This window comes from Urocitellus parryii, chromosome 9 (assembly GCF_045843805.1).
Source record: "Urocitellus parryii isolate mUroPar1 chromosome 9, mUroPar1.hap1, whole genome shotgun sequence".
In the NCBI taxonomy this organism is placed as follows: domain Eukaryota; kingdom Metazoa; phylum Chordata; class Mammalia; order Rodentia; family Sciuridae; genus Urocitellus; species Urocitellus parryii.
In genome coordinates this window covers 17,188,156-17,204,611 of record NC_135539.1, presented here as the reverse complement: position 1 = coordinate 17,204,611, position 16,456 = coordinate 17,188,156, and the positions used below count along the sequence as shown (strand labels likewise).

The window sequence follows — 16,456 nt, the reverse complement described above, 5'->3', positions numbered from 1 at the left end:
CAGTAACTACATGTAAGAGAGATCTTATCACTAATACAAATCATACAACAGAGAGCCTAAAATACACATCTGGACTTACCTGTCTAACAGAATTCAAGTTTTGCATACCCAGCCCTGCTATGGAGCCAAGGGCCTGGTTAGGTAGTGCACTATTTGAAGGGGGAAGCTTCATGCTTTGACTGGACATAAACTGCATGTTTTGGGATTCATCTGCTACAATGCCATCCTGATTGGACAGACAGAAAGATGTGCACACCAGCCAAGCAAACAAGTGGAAGGGAGAAATCATTGCAGGAACAGAAGAGAAGTCACATGACATCCCAGCACCAACAGGAAACAGGTAGAAAACAGAAGAGATCAGATTAGTGTTGGTTCTAGAGGACATAAAAAGAGCCAAACAATTTTATGGGATTAAGAAGGAAATATAAACACAACCCTATGCTAAACTGAGGCATAACTGGGACAATGAACTATAAATCTACTAACAGATTTGGCACTAAATTATAACATTTCATATCACATTGAATGTTCTAAAATAGTAACATAAAATATTAGGCTAGTCAGTATATTGGTTATTAGTCACAGAGATAAAATCAAAAACAATCCTACCTTATCAAAATAAGGATTGCGTTCCATGGAAGACTCTTTGGAAATCTGAGGCCGAGAACCAGGGCCTTTCCCGACCGTTCGATTGTAATCACCAATATTCAGGCTATGTTTATCTATCTCCATTCGTTTGTCTTGTAACATTCCTAATAAATGCAGGACACTATGTTATCCATAGGAGGACAGACAACCTAACTGATTTCAGATAAATTTACAACAGAAAACAAAACACTTTCCAAACTGAAATGACTTCTATCTTGATAAAGATGTGAGAAATGCAGTATTTATGCATTTCCTAAATATTGTAATCCTCACAGGTGAAGCTGAGTTTTAGCAGATACTATTATTATTATTATTATTATTATTATTATTTTGGTGCTAGGGACCAAACCCAGGGCCTTGTGCCTGCAAGGCAAGCACTCTACCAAGTAAGCTATATCCCCAGACCAGATACTATTATTTTTATGAACTAATTAACTTAAAAGTAAAATTAAATTAGTCAACAGAAGGTGGCTAATAACCTCATTTTAAAAAGAATTCTTAAGAAACATACTTTAAGACACCTTCATTTATCTGCTTAATCTTATTTTTTTAAGATTTATTTTAGTTGGAGATGGACAGAATATCTTTATTTTACTTATTTACTTTTATGCGGTACTAAGGATCAAACAAGTGCTCTACCACTGAGCTACAGCCTCAGCCCCTGCTTAATCTTACAATAAAAACGTACTGTCCATTAACAAACAATGACAATAAAAACTACCCACATTGACAAGCCACCACTTAGTAAGTGCTCACTTCACATTGGGTCCCACTCGGTGTGTGCACTGATTTAAATGATCTTAACTCTTTGTTATTATTGCCCCTTTTTGGCAGATGGTGAAACTGGAGACCGGCCAGGGCAACATTCTGCCTTCCCTAAAGCCTTCTCTGTCGATCATCTCCTCGTTATGACTGTTCCTGCAATCTTTTCTAATGAAAACTTCTGCAAAATCTTGGCTGGAAACAGCCAGTGCCTAGGCTACCATCCTATTTCAACCAATCTTTTGAAAAGTGGACAATGCCCTCGCTATGCCAGGCTGGACTGGCACTTCTCCACTTCTCTCCACCTCAAGACTCTTCAGCATGGGAACACACTAAGACCTGCTGTCTGCCTTTTCACTACCTACTTGCTGCCTTTAGACTTTTCTCACTACCAAGGCATCAAGTCACCCGATGTAAGTGACCCCGTGACTCCATGCTGCGGCTCAGCCCCAGCCTTTCACGGCCTGCTCAGGGCCCCAGTCCCCTCCAACAGATTTCTATTTCCCTCTACTTCATTCTGCACATTTTCTCAATCCACAAACCATCCATTCTTTGCAGTTGCTACTTTTTGAGATGTCTTCCACCATCAGAATACTTACCCTTATTCCTGGCAAGTGGAAAAGACAAAAATTTGAAGAAAGGAAAAAATTCTTAAAATAGGTACATTTTGAAAATGCCGTTAGTGTCTTTTCTTTCTTTTTTTGGTACTGGGAAATGAACCCGGGGCACTTAATCACTGAACCATCTCCCCAGCCCTCCCCACTTTTTTGAGACAGGGTCTAGCTAAGTTACACACTGCATCACTAAGTTGCTGAGGCTGGTCTTGAACTTGTGATCCTCCTGACTCCATCCCTTGAGTCACTGAAAATGCTTCTGGTTTCTTGAAGTACTGTTCCAGCTGTGGGTCAGATACCTCAGCAACCCACCGTCAGGGCTCCTCGGAGTGTCAATAATCCTTCGCAATAAGCAACTCCTCTGTTTCCTTTCCCCATGAATGGCACCACTATTCACTCACACACCCAGCCCAGTCATTCTGAATTCTTGGCCTAACTCTCCACATCTACTCCTACAACCAAATTCAACCAACTCTTTTTTTTTTTAAAGGTCTTCCCAAGTTCTTCCTTCCTGATAATCAACATTATTCTGTGCAAATTATCTTTCAAAAGCTTATTAAAAGATTCTCCACAAACCATTCCCCAACACTTCCACATCTTTTCAGAATCAACTCGGTGCCAAACGTGGTGATTTCCCCTCAGTGCATCACTCCGTTAATAAGGCCCTTTAGAAACCAATGATTTACCCCACTGTCAAACTTACTCCATGACAGCCATTTTCTTTTCAAGACTCTATGCCCAGGTAATTACATGTCCTGTCTATTCTGGCTGGGCATCCAGACTTCTGCTTACTAAACACGGTCTTCACAGTAACTTCAAACTCAATGTCTTACTGAACCTGCTATTTCTATTATATTCTTATCTCAAATAATTTCCAGCTATTGGTCTGTTGTCTCTCAGTTCCAGATTCACCCTTTTCGCCTCTTCTATGAAAAGACAGACCCCTTGGAATCGTTTTTTTTTCCTTTGCCATCTGGCACTGAGGTTTGGTCAGTAGAGGGCGCTGGAGAGAGTGCAGGGAAAAGTGTGGCCTCTTTGGCCCAGCGCTCTCTTGGCAGGCTTCAGCTTCTCCCAGCACTCTTCCAAATCTCCAGTCTCAGAGCAGTGTCTCTGGTGAGCTGTCTCTCCATGAACAGCTTCCCCCAGCACCTCAGAGGACAGATTTCCAGCAAGTTCCATTAGCATGACATCTGAGCTACTTCTGTCATTCAGTGAGCCGTGGAAGAAGCAGAAATTTGTCCTCACAGGACTACATGCATCTTCTGGATGTGGATTTTTCTAGTCTATAAAGCTTCTGCCATCTATGGTCTCACAGAATACCTTGTCCCTTGTCAGAGAACAGTGTCAAGTCAAGCCACATTTCAGGTCAAGAATTCTTTTCAGCTGGGTGTGGTGGTGCACACCTGTAATCCCAGCAGCTAGGGAGGCCGAGGCAGGAGGATTTCAAGTTTATATGCCAGCCTCAGTAAAAGCGAGGCATTAATTCAGTGAGACCCTGTCTCTAAATGAATAAAATAGGGCTGGGGATGTGGCTCAGTGGGCAAGTACCCCTGAGTTCAAAAACCAAAAACAAAACAAAAAACCAACCCCACAAACAAAAAGAATTTTTTTTTTTTCCCCATAGCAAAGGAAGTACAATAGGGGAATTAACTGGCCTTACTACCTATACCATCATCTGAAGGTGGCTAGCCAAGTGATGGGCAGGGTGGCCACTGAAGACGCAATACAAAGCAAGTTAGGGGACAACATGTTCAGAGGAGGGCTTCTGTCTTGCAGGAAACAAGTATGAATCTCTCCCACGGCCAGAATCCACAAACAAAAAGATGAAAGCGGGAGTGGTCTCCCTCACAATCATACATACGAGGCCACTTACAGAATTCTTGCTTCCTGTCTGATAGCTCCATTTAGAGAACTTAGTCCTTGAGAGAGAAAATGCTTCCTCCAAAAGACACAAAAATGGTTCCACACAACGGAGGACGGCGATGGCCGCCTGGACATGGGGACTCCTATGACAGGCAGGAACAGGCTGGTTCTGACTACCAAGGGGAGAGTGGTTTTCTGACTCAGAATGAAAGCACGAAGACTGCGGAACCCAGAGGTTTCTCTGGGCGCTTTGCACAGTCCCTTACCCAACATTAGAAGCAGCTAAAAGGGACAGGGAGAAATGCAGCTCAATCCATTGAAAATAAAGGTTTGGATCATCCAACCCGTTAAGGGGCCTAGAACAGCCAAGGTTCAACTTGAAAGCAGTAAATAAAGGATAACAATGAAAGAAGGAAGACACTGACACTAACGGCGGGTTGTGACCAGCTACTGAATAAGGATGGCACGGGGTAAGTCACCCCAATCTGAAAACCCCAAATCTGAAACTTTTTGTGTATGTGATACTCAAGAAATTTTGGATTTTGAAGCATTTTGGATTAGGGATTACATAAACCAGTAGTTTATGTAAATATTCTAAAATCCAAAACACTTCCATCAGAGGAAGGGACCTCAGCCCTGGAGTGGCCCGACGTGGTTTCCACTGCTTGTTCCAGGTTGGTGGTGACTTGTTTGGGTCGAGTGTTACCTTCCTTCTCTTTCTCATTTTTACCTTACTCAAAAGTTAATAGAAGTACTTTATAATTTAGTGTTTTGGGTAAGAAACTGTGGCTGAACTCAAGGGGAAATTAATAGGGCCAACACTGGTACAATGACAATTGGGACTGCACAGCTTCTCATCTTCCTCATGTTTAAGAAAGAAAGCTGCATTCAGAAAGAGCAGTCTGCCACTGTGAGCAGAAGGATGCACGTGGAAGGTGAGTGGTCAGAGCGGGGGTGACCTGTACTGATCACTCGACCTTTCTGGCTGCTTTGTGAAAGTAATGGATTCAGCCTGTTACATATTTGTTCCTTTGCTAGCAGGCACTGAAGCCATGTCAGAGTGTGCAGAAGAGACACTGTAAAAAGACCTGGCTCCCGGGCCTGGTGTGCTCTCTCCAGCCACACAGGCATCTCTCCCAAGCTCACCTTGCCAGGAGCCCGCAGCTTCCACCAGGCACCCCTCTGGCAGTTTTATAGTGGAGTGCCACTAGTGAGATGCCTCTCCTAGGTTGTCACTCTCTGCTTGCTATCCTGAAGGGTACACTTCCCACAATTCCTCTGGGGTGGCATCACAATGACTACTCTCTGCTCAGCAGTAAGCCATGGCTGTGCCCAGGAGACGGGAGTTCAGCAGGGGGCAGGATGCATGCCATCTCCATCTCAAGGTCGGTGACTTCTTCTGTGTGCTACTCATAGAATCTTTAGAGTTCTTTCACCGTTTTCTGACCAATTCCTTGCTATCCTAATTCCTTGCTAGAGTTAATAATTCTTAAAGTTCCCCTCTTCTGCCCAGACCACCCACGGCACTGCGCAGGTGAGGGAAGCTGAGGCAGCTTTCGTTACAACTCCCCTCAACCTCTGCAACAACATCGGCGACAGCTGATCATCAATTTCTGGTGATTCCAGTCCTATATCGCCACGGGAGTACGTTCTTTCCAGGCACTTTCTCAGTTTGGAGCTTGGAAGGCAACACAGCTACCGCAGCAGGACTCTGCCCAGTGCGCCATCTCGAGGGTCTTCGGTGCACCCTTTGCTGCTGTTGTTTTCTGTCCTGAGCTATTTTCAATCTGTGCCCAGGGTTATTTTTTCTAAAACATAAACCTAAATCATGCAATTCCTCTGCTTCAAACTCTTAATCTCATATTTTCAGAAGAAAGCTCAGGCCCCCAAGTTCCCCCTGATTTAGTGCCTGGCTCTATGGCATCTCTACCCAAGAAGAGCTGCATTATCTCCACTCACACCACCCTCTTCTGACCATCACTTTTGTATTTCTGGCCTCATTATAGGGACCTACTTGCCATTTCTCCAGTAAGGTTGAAGACACCCCGGTCACATCTAGGCCTCCATACACGTGGTTCCCTGATTGAGAAAATCAACTCCCTCTTTGGGGAAAACCCACTGCTGATAGGACTCTAATAACAGACTACCATCGCCACTACCTTAGGCCCCCACTGACGTGCGTGCACTCACTGAACCACGCCCAGGGGTCTCTCCTGGGATGGGTGAGGGCTCCCTGAGGAAGGCCGCATTTTAGATACACTTGTTCATCAGAGATCAACATGAACTCAAACGGATTTAATTTTCTCTCACCTCCAGAAAGGTCCATCTTATTGCTCTGTACATTTTCTTCTGGTGAGTCTCTCTGAAATAAGAAAAATTAACATGTTAGCAGACCTTAATTTGTTAATGAAAACAAATAAAAGTGAATTTTTAGTGTATTTCACAAAAGCTTCATTTTTCATTATATTTTAATGTAAAAAATTTTCAATGAGATGTGATCTGGGTTTTTAGCTTAAACTATAAAAATTAAGGTTTGAAGGTCAATTTTACTCTAACTGCAATGATATTTTAAGGACCCAAGGATGAAGAATGACTTTTAGAAAACAAAAATATGAAATTGGGATAAATTATGGACCACTACCGAAAGGGGAGGGGCTACTGGAAAACACACTTACCGAAAAACTGATATTTGAAAACTGTTTAACAAATGGATTTATCCATGCTTCTTCTTGTTTGTTTCCACCTTTCATCATTCCCTTTGTAAAATAAAAGAGTAGAAAAGATGCCATGGCCATCTCTATTTATCTGGGTATAGTGATGGATTAATAAAACTTTAAGACAATTCCCAACTCTCATTTTTAGCCAATAATTTCTCCTCCAACCAACTCTTATCATAAGAGTTGTTGACATTATAAAAATCAACTTATTTGATTTTCAACTTCCTTTGCTCCAGTCCTCTGATATAGCTGTAATGTACAGAGAAATCTCTAAAGGCAGGCAGTCAGAAGGAAAAGACAGAAGCAAAGGCCCCGAGGACCCCCTAAATGAAAAAGGGGCCTCTGAACAATGAGGACCTGTCCACTGGGCAGTTCTCAATCTACAAATGGACTCTGTTCTGAAAGATTTATTATAATTTGGATTTTTAGAATTCTCATACCAAAGTGAAAAATAGTGATTCTCTTCTCAAGTTAGTCCAAAAAAAATAATTTAACCTTTAATTATGCTATGTGTACTATACTGAAGAAACACCATGTGTTTCCCCATGAAAAGATATTTAAACTTTCTATTTGTGTTGCCAAGAACACAGCATCTCCAGCAGCAGTTGAAGCTGGATCCCTCCCGCTTCGTGCTGGCTCTCTGAGGCTGGTTGGGGTATGGAAGGTACAGACACCACCCTGACACCCGGCCTGAAACAATGAAGGCACATGATCAGCAGCAGCCTGGTAGACAGAGAGGCCGGAGTCTCAGAAACCGAGGTCTCCCGTCCATGTGAAGCCTGCAGACCATCCTCAAGTCTGTGGCCTGAATTTCCCTTTCCCATTGCTACTACCTGTTCCTTCTGACTGTGAAACAGAACCCAGCTTCATAATTAACCCCCTAAATGCAGGTCTCTGAAGCAAGCACCTAACCCTCTCCAAGGCTCTCAAGTCGTCTTTGATTCCTTTTCCTTTCACTCCCGCCCCCTCTAACTAGGTGCCAAGTTTTCTGTCCCTTGAATTCTAAAATGTCTTTCAAATTAGTCCCTTCAACTACACATTTATTCTAATTTCCCAAATCAAACTCTCTTTTCCAACTTGAATTAATGGAAAAGCTTCCTGAGATTCCTAAATCTGGTCTCTCCTGTTCCAATTTATATTTCATACTATCATTGGCTAGTTTTAAAAAGTTTTTAAAAAATTCACTGATGTTCTCTTCTATTCTTTTTCATTGGCTCCATATTTTATGTAAAATAAAGTTCAAATTCCTTGGCATGAACTGAGAATACCTTAATAATCTCTCTAATTTAACTACAGAGCCAGATCTCCTACCACTTCTTTCTAGAAAGTTGCCTTTTAGTAATGTCAGGCTTCCATTCTCCTTAATACATCCCACCCCAGGCATCTTCCAAATTCCAGCTGACACTCTTAGGAAGCTCTCCTAATGCCCCATAGGAAATCATGAGCTCCTTGAATGCACAGCTCATCTCTTAAGTGAATTTCAATCCCCAGCACCAAGCACAGTACCTGGCACACAGCAGAAGCTAAATAAATGTTTGCAGTTGCTTTCTAAAGAATTTTACTAGTAGAAACAAAGGAGAAAGAGTAAAAAGGCTACACACCCTTTCCCTTCTCCTTTTTTTGCCACTCAGACCCTGTAAGGAAAGACAAAGTCACAAAACAGCACGGTCCAGTGGGAAGAACACAGGGTTTGGAATTGGAGGACCTAAACTTAAGTCCTTGCTCTGTCACTAGTTATGCAAATTTGGGCAAGTCACCACCTTTTGCAGCCTCAAATTCCTCATCAGTATCCTATCTTAGAAGGTTGTGAGGATCAAATGATTCATGTAGAAGCGTTTCATAAGCCATATGGCAAGGCAATAGGCAAACTCAGCCAAATGAAGAAAGTATGAGGTAAAAATGGCAGGTCCTAGACTGCGAATCCCAGGATGAAAAGGGGAACTCTGGCAGCCAGCCAGTCCAGCGACCCACTGGATATCTGACTTCTAAGGTCACCCAGAAGTCAAATAGGGTGGGAAGGACATGTTAGAACCACCTGGGAGACTAGGCACGTATTTTGAAAGATGTCCCCAGGAGAATCTGACACCAGCCCCAATATCATCTCTTAGAGAACCAGTGCTCTAAATCAGAGGTTCCTAAACCTGGATCTGTATCAGAGACATCTGGGGAACGTTTAGGACAGGACACCCCATTTCCAAAACTTCAAGAGACCTGGGGTACAGGAAAAGATACTGTTAACAAATGCCAGATGATTCTGATAAAAACCAGGTTTGGGAATACAATCTGTCCACATATTAAAACAAAATCAAACTCAGCCCATATCTAGGGATTTTTGTCATAGGACCTTCTGGGATGAGAAGGGCCAAAGGTGGCAGATGAATAGGAGAATGGTGACTTGGGTAAGGGGGATGTTAGGGGCTCTGGTGAGGAGGTGGAATGGGAGGACTGGCAGTGGGATGCCAAGCGTCACCATGGAGATCTGCCTTCTCTCCATCCTCACCACTGTAGGCACCACCCTGGGAGGCGGGGTCGCCCCGGGCAGCGCTAGTGGAGGGGAGTCGGAGAGAGATCCCAAGCTGTAGCAGTGGGGAGAAAGGAAGTTCCTGTGGGCTTCGGTTTTCCTAGGTGGCTGCCCATAAGAGGCTGTACCTAAGTTGGGGACTGCCTGGACTACACTGATCGCCATAAATGGGCGGGCAGGAGGTTAATTTTCTGTGGGTAAACTACCTTTGGAAATGAAAGTTTCAAGGGCTTTGCCCTCGAAATGTTTACCTTCGATGACATTTTCTTGGTATATGGTGGCCAATTTAAAGATGAGTTAAGCTCTTGAGATGAGTTACTATTCCACATTCCAATCTCTACATCCTCTTCCTCTTCCCAGCCAGTGGGGCGATTTCCAGGCAGTGGCATATCATCACCACACCAGCCATCTTGCATAGATTTTGGCCCTGATTGTGGATTTGTGATAGAAACAGACTTTAATAAAACAATTTTTTTCTAGAAGAAAGTATACATTAAAGAGTGGAGAGAGGGAACCTAAAACAAAATAAAACACTATTTCTTTTGCCAAGTTTGCATAATAGGAATGTACATTTTATACTGAGCTAAAAGTCCAATTAAAGAAGAATTTATTTTTATTAAATTTTTTTCATTAAATCCTCCCCTATGCCTTTACCAATTATAGGGTCCCTAAACACAGACAATGGTGGCTTTCATGGGTTCCCAATTAATCTGCATAGTGACACAAATGAAATTTGAAAAGATCAAATTGATAAATATTTTCAGAGTTTTAGAACTCAAAAGCAGAAAGCAGTTTCTCCCTACACACGGCTTTTGGGATTCCAATAAGGTCTGATATACACAGTGAGTGGGACAGTGACAGGGTTGATCTGAATCTCAGGTGTCTCTCAGATTAAATAAACTTTTTGAGAAACATCTGGCAGTTTGGAGATGTGTCCCATGTTATATTCTTTCAGCCTCTCAGGTTGGATGGCACGAAAGATGTCAGACTATTTATAGATTGTCCAATTTGGTAAAATATAATTTAAACTTGGTAAGAAGTATGTAAATCATTAATGATTACAATTTGAGGAAAATGAACATTAAAAAAATTTAGACAGGAGACAGAAGAAAAAATCATGTTACAAACTAAGTGCTGAGTATCATCTGGTATACCACAGTACACCCACATATCATCAACAATGTACAAGCATTATCCAATTATTCAACAGTAGTTAGTGCTACATACTAGCTTCCAGGGATCAAGGGTAACTTACCAGATTTGCTTAACGCTTGTGGACCAACAGAGCTGGAGCCCCAGGTGGATGTGTTGGATGCCGGAGCAATGGGTTCCCCCCAGCTGGGACCACTGTCTATGGGTTTACCCCATGCTGAAGTACCATTATCCACAGTTGTGGCTGGAGTAGAAGGCTCCCCCCAGGGCTCACCCCAGCCTTTAGAAAGTATGGGAAAAAAGTCATCAGCATAGATGGTAAGAAAGTACAGTGGAATAAGGGGCAATAAAGAATACTTGGGAATCAAGGATGAAGAATTTCACATTTACATATAAATAATGATTCTGCAGTAGGCATTTGTTTTATAAAAAGAAGACAAACCACTTCCCAATGACAAATTTAACTTCATGTTTTTTATTTTTTTAAACCTCTTCTTTCAAAATTGCCCTCTGGGCCTATAGTAGATTCTTTTGAATAACCTTAATCATGGTACCAAAAAAAAAAAAAAAGATCCTCCTTTATGGATTAGCTTAATTCCTAGTAAAATCTTTCTAAACCAAACCTAGTGAATTTAAGGTGATTAAGTTGGGTAATAGTGTAAAAATTTATACTATTAATTACATGACTATAATTTTTTACCAATGACTAACAATAGCTAAGTATCCTACTTTTATATATGCTGATAATACTTATTAAATATTACACTGAGGGGCTGGGATTGTGGCTCAGCGGTAGAGCGCTCGCCTAGCGCAGGCGGGACCTGGGTTCAATCCTCAGCACCACATAAAAATAAAGGCATTGTGTTGTGTCCATCTACACCTAAAAAAATAAATATTTAAAAAAAAATTATACTGAAGTTGTCCAAAGCCAACAACATCAAAGCCATAAACATATTTTGTTAAAAGAACCTCAACAAGGAGAGGCTTTCCCTTAGATAAATAAGTGTTTCTTCTAAGAATTAAACCTAAGACTCAGACTTAAAAAATTAGGTGCTGACTGACAAGTAAGTTCATGAAAACATCCCTATCTCTATGTATGATAAGACTATTCAACAAACACTCCATTAACAAAGACAATGCATGTCAACGTTGTCAAAATAACTTGTAGAGATAAGAATTAGACCACTATATGGAAATAGGAATACACAAGAAAGGTATTACCAAAATGTTCAATCATACACATCTGCACCTAAACAGACCTGGACTGCATACCTACCTAAACAAAACCAAACAAAAGAAAACCAGCTGAGGGGCACTTGACTGTCAATCGCCAGCACCCTAAAACATACCAAAAAACCTTTTTTCTTAGGCCAAGTACAATGATGTCTAGAGAGCACAGTATTCAGAAAACTGTTTTACTTCCAAGGTATTCTAGCCAAATAATAAAACCAAATGAAGGCCTGACTCAAAACAATGAGAGAAGTGTAGCATACTCCCACCTGACCCCACTTTTCAGATAATACACTCCCAATAGGGAACAATATCGCCAAGGTGGAGCTCAACTACCTGGGTGAACATCACCCCTCATCTCCCCGCCAAGCTTTTCCAGATTAGAGGAAAGGCCTTTGTGCGCAGCACCCGGCACTCTGTTAACGATCTGTGGACACAGTAGGCTGATACAGAGCCTTTGTAAAGGAGACTCCACACAGTGGAAGCTTACCAGAGCCGCTGCTTGCCTCTTTGCTGGAGATGGTACTTGCAGAAGGCAGCAGCTGATGTACCTGTGCTTGCTGGTCTGAACGGCTGCTGCCATTTGGGACGTTTTTGTTCCACATGTTCACATTTTTGTAGTTGTATTTGCTTGGATCTCCCCAGGCAGAAGTTCCGTCATCAATCTCCATTTTGCGTCGTATGGATTCTGGGGATGGTTCCTCCCAGCCTGTGGGCTCTTCTTCTTTTGCTGGGGCTGGTATGGGTCCCCCCAGCCAGCCTGTGCCAGGAGGTTTGCCTGTAGCTGGTGGGATTCCCCAGGACCCAACAAGGTCTTGTTGCTTGTTCCAGTCCGGAGAACTGACTGGCTTTGATGAATCTCCCCAACCTAGAGACTGATTAGACTTTGGAGGGTCTCCCCATCCCTGGGAAGGATTAGGTTTAGCAGATTCATCCCATCCTGATGAATTATTTGGATTTATGTTATTTCCCCAAGTAAAAGAACTAGTTTTACCAAGTTCATTCCAACCAGAAACGGACCTATCACTGTCACTACCTCCTGAGCTGGACTTTTTATTAGCCTCCCCCCAATGGTTACTCCTTGAGGTTTCTCCCCAGTTGTCACTGGCAGAAACAGACCAACCTTGGCTTGCCTTCTGTCCATCACCCCATCCCTGTTTGCTCTTTTGCGAATCATTCCACGCAGACTTCTCTTCTTTGCAATTCCCCCACTGATTGCTCTTGATCATTCCTGTAGCAGCAGAATCATCTTCCCACCCCCCCTGGCAGTTTGAGCCTTTGGAATCTCCCCACCTCAGAGTAGGCTTGGGGTCGCCCCACCCCGAAACAGCTGAGGTATCATTACCATTAGGGCCAGTCTTCTCCATACATGCCCCTGAGTTAAGAGTCTGTGCTGCAGAGCTTCCCCAGGCCTCGGTCCCATTGTCAGTCTTTCTTTCCCCTCTAGGTGATGTTTCGGTATCCCAGGCAGTATTCTGCTTAATAGGAGTCTGTCCCCAGCCAGAGTTGGACAGGACACGTGGATCTAAGTCAGCTCTGTTCACGATGCTTTGGAGTAATGTGTGCTGATCAAGTTTTCTTCTGTCTCGACTCTGACTGTCCCCAGTTGCTTTTTCCTCTAGGCGTCCAGTGCTTTCTGTGCTACCCTCACTCTCCACTGCACCTCCTGTTTTGGCCCACACGCTGCTTTGCTCGTTTGTCTGAGATGTGGCAGAACCCTGATCCTCTTCCTCAGTAGACTTCCATCCATTTGTAAACTTCTTTCCATTGCCGTTTGCACTGTCACTGGAATGCTGATTGCTAGGCAGTTTGTTCCACTCGACGCTGGGTATATTAGTGCCAGTGTTTTGTGCAGGGGTTCCCCATCCTCTTCGACTTCCTCCAGAATTCACACCATTTCCACTTCCCCATGACGTACTCTGGGAATTTGCTGCCCCAGACTCCCAAACGCTTCCTCCTTTATTTGTGTTAACTTGAAAGTTAGTGCCCACAGGCCCATTGATGCCAGGCTGCATTAGAGTTGCATTCACAGTGTCACCATTAGCTTGGCCATTAGGGCCGGAACACTTGTCTCCAGAGTAATTAGAACCATAGGCACCCCATGTAGTACCATAAGAGCCCCCACTTTTTGACTCTCCATTGCTAAGATGAGAAAGGGAAGTGCCATTCATAACTGATGGAGCCTGTATTTGAGGATGATTCATTGTGCTCACACGCCAGGCCCCTGTATTACTACTAGGCAGTTCATTATTCTGTACTGAACCGGAGTTTGGTAAACTAGAGGTCATAAAGTTAGTAGTGTTATTTGGTCCAGTCATTTCAGTGGTAATATTTTGAGGTTGACCACTGAATGAAACCTTCTGTGTACCACTTACTTCAGATTCACAAGTTTCCTGAAGGCTTCCCCAGGTACCATGGGTAGAAGAACCACTCACTTTAGAGTTAATACTCTGATTGTTAGGCATCTGGCCTATGGTACTGCACTGAATATTGATGCCAGAATTACCACTCCCTACAGGCCCTTTTAGGGCAAGTCCATTGTTCTCTAATACTGGCCAGGCACCATGGTTGCTAGCTGAATTCAAAGTGCTTGGATTTAACCCTCCATTTGATGAAGAACTTACAGTGCCCCAAGCATTCATTCTATTGTTGCTACTTTCTGATTTGCTTTCAGGAGCATCCACAGAGACCTGACATGTGCTTATTATGGCTCCATGGGAAAACCCCCACGGTCCAGTACTGCTTCCATGGCCCACATTATTGCTGCTGCTACCAACCACAAACTTGTTTTGGGAACCAAGTCCAGTGCTATTCCGAAGGCTATCTTTTTCACCACCTGTACTCCCTGAAGCCATGATAGTGATGTTTCTCTCTGATTCAGAACTGGAGGCAGAATCAGCATCCACACATTCTGAGGCCAATTCTGGATCACTGCCAGGGGCTGAAGGCCATACTTCTTTTTCCAACAAGTCACTCACAACAGCATTCTTACAGTTTGTGCTGGAGTCACTCGTAGAAGACACAGGTCCCCGCTGGGAATTTTCATAATGGGATCCTGAAGTATTGTGGTTTATATCTAGAATAAAGGAGAAAGACACAGTTTATAAAGTGCTAGTCATTTTCAAAATGACACAAAACAGTCTCAGAAAAATGGCAAGTATGTCATAACTACATGTGGTTCCTCAACTTTAACAAGATAAGGCGCCTGGCAGGATGGTTACTGCTTATCTTTCAGCCACCAACTTTCCGTAATCCAGTAAGTTTACACAGGCAGAGGATTTTGCAGCTTTGCTCATTAACATTATCCCACAGCCCTAGAACATAACAGTCCCTCAATAAATGCTGGATGAATGAACTGTTAACACATCAGCCAGAAAAGAATTCTGATGTCAGAGGGACTGGTGGCAGTGATGTGTTATAATAATGGAGCAACCCAGACTCAGAGGCTGGACTTGGGAAAGAGGAGGCTGGGATGAAGGCAGGTAAAGATTAATAACCTGAACTTGATAAAATATATTAGCAATGTATTAGGGATCCTTTTCCCATTCTGCTTCCTAGAATAGCCTGTCCATACTTTTCAGTTTATAAGAATTCCAAAAGTTTATCCATTTTTTTCCCATTTCTTCAGTGTTTACATTCAGCTAAAATACTGCACACAAGCAAGAATTATTTTTAGCTTGACTCAATAAGATTTTTACCTGCAAACCAAGTTTATTAAAAGAGACAACAGAAAAACACAAAAATTGACATATGAAAGATCACCAAATCATTATGATAAAAGTCAGCTGCTGACATTAAGAACCACAAATGACCAGCCATACAATCCCACAATCTGAGATTCTCTGCTATGTATTATTATCTAGTTACTCCACCACAGGCTGGGCAATCCGAACATTTCTGATAATTCCCAGGTTCTTTATTGTCATTTGGTTTAAGGCTCTGGTAGGTAGAAATTCCTCAGGGATATTAACTACCAAAGATGTTTGCATTCAGTCCATCTTGAGGGGGTTGCTTATGTTGTAGTTCTCTACTAGAGTAAGAATCAGAATTACACGTAGAGCTTTTAAATGCACACATCATGTCCCATGGAGGGGTTTTTTGGGTTTTTTTGGGGGGAGGTACCGGGGATTAAAACCAGGGTCGCTTAACTAGGGCCATATCCCCAGCCCTTTTTTATATTTTATTTATAGACAAGGTCTTGCTGGGTTACTTAGGGTCTCACTAAGTTGCTGAGGCTGCAATCCTCCTGCCTCAGCCTCCCCAAGCTGCTGGGATTACAGGCATGCGCCCCCATGCCCTGCATGTCCCACACTTCATGGTTATAAAGCCTAGGAAATAAATGTAAATTGCTACTAGGGAGTTTTGCTAATATGGAAAATCAGATTCTGCTTGTATCATTTTCTCTCAAAGTATACACTGTTAGGAAGTAACAGATGATAAGCCAGAAAGAGTGGCAGGAAAAGGGACTACAGAGACCAGAAATGTATATGTAATTTACCAAATATAGACATTAAAGCTTCATAGGTGACTCTAATTTCTACTCCCTGCTTAGGAATCATTTTGTTAAGTTATCAGATGAAAAGTTTGTTATCTTTCAGTGCACATGAAAAGAATTTCTCATGAAATAAAGGATACTAAAAAGTCAATCGCACGGAGTAAAAACAAATCAGCATACTGACGTCCACACCAGCCCATCAACAGATGTTCAGCTACATGTCGTGAGCTTTAACACACTTTCATCATTGAATAGCTGGAATAACCCCACAGGATAGGTATAACCTTTGCTCTCCAGATGAGAAAATCACCATTCAGAAGTTAATTTGTAGAAACCAAGCGAGATTTGTCAGAATCCTTCATGAAGCAAGGTGACTACATGGCTGAGTCTATAGAGGCAACTTGACTCAAGTCTGGATTCTATGCAGTAGACTTGTGACAAAATCTGTGAAGCA

General features: G+C 42.7%; 1 protein-coding gene across 3 annotated transcripts in view; it reads right to left on the bottom strand.

The window, feature by feature from the left end:
* The window catches only part of Tnrc6a (trinucleotide repeat containing adaptor 6A), an 87,025-nt gene that overhangs the window by 17,636 nt on the left and 52,933 nt on the right, over positions 1-16,456 (bottom strand). For 2 of the 3 annotated variants that reach the window (XM_077802798.1, XM_077802800.1), the window contains 8 exons: positions 11,998-14,583; positions 10,381-10,557; positions 9,377-9,552; positions 8,206-8,238; positions 6,563-6,643; positions 6,198-6,249; positions 610-752; positions 80-226 (listed from right to left, as the gene is read on the bottom strand). In XM_077802798.1, coding sequence (XP_077658924.1) covers positions 80-226; positions 610-752; positions 6,198-6,249; positions 6,563-6,643; positions 8,206-8,238; positions 9,377-9,552; positions 10,381-10,557; positions 11,998-14,583 — 3,395 coding nt within the window. The remainder of the gene's footprint in view (positions 1-79; positions 227-609; positions 753-6,197; positions 6,250-6,562; positions 6,644-8,205; positions 8,239-9,376; positions 9,553-10,380; positions 10,558-11,997; positions 14,584-16,456) is intronic. The other variant, XM_077802801.1, reaches the window with a different exon arrangement.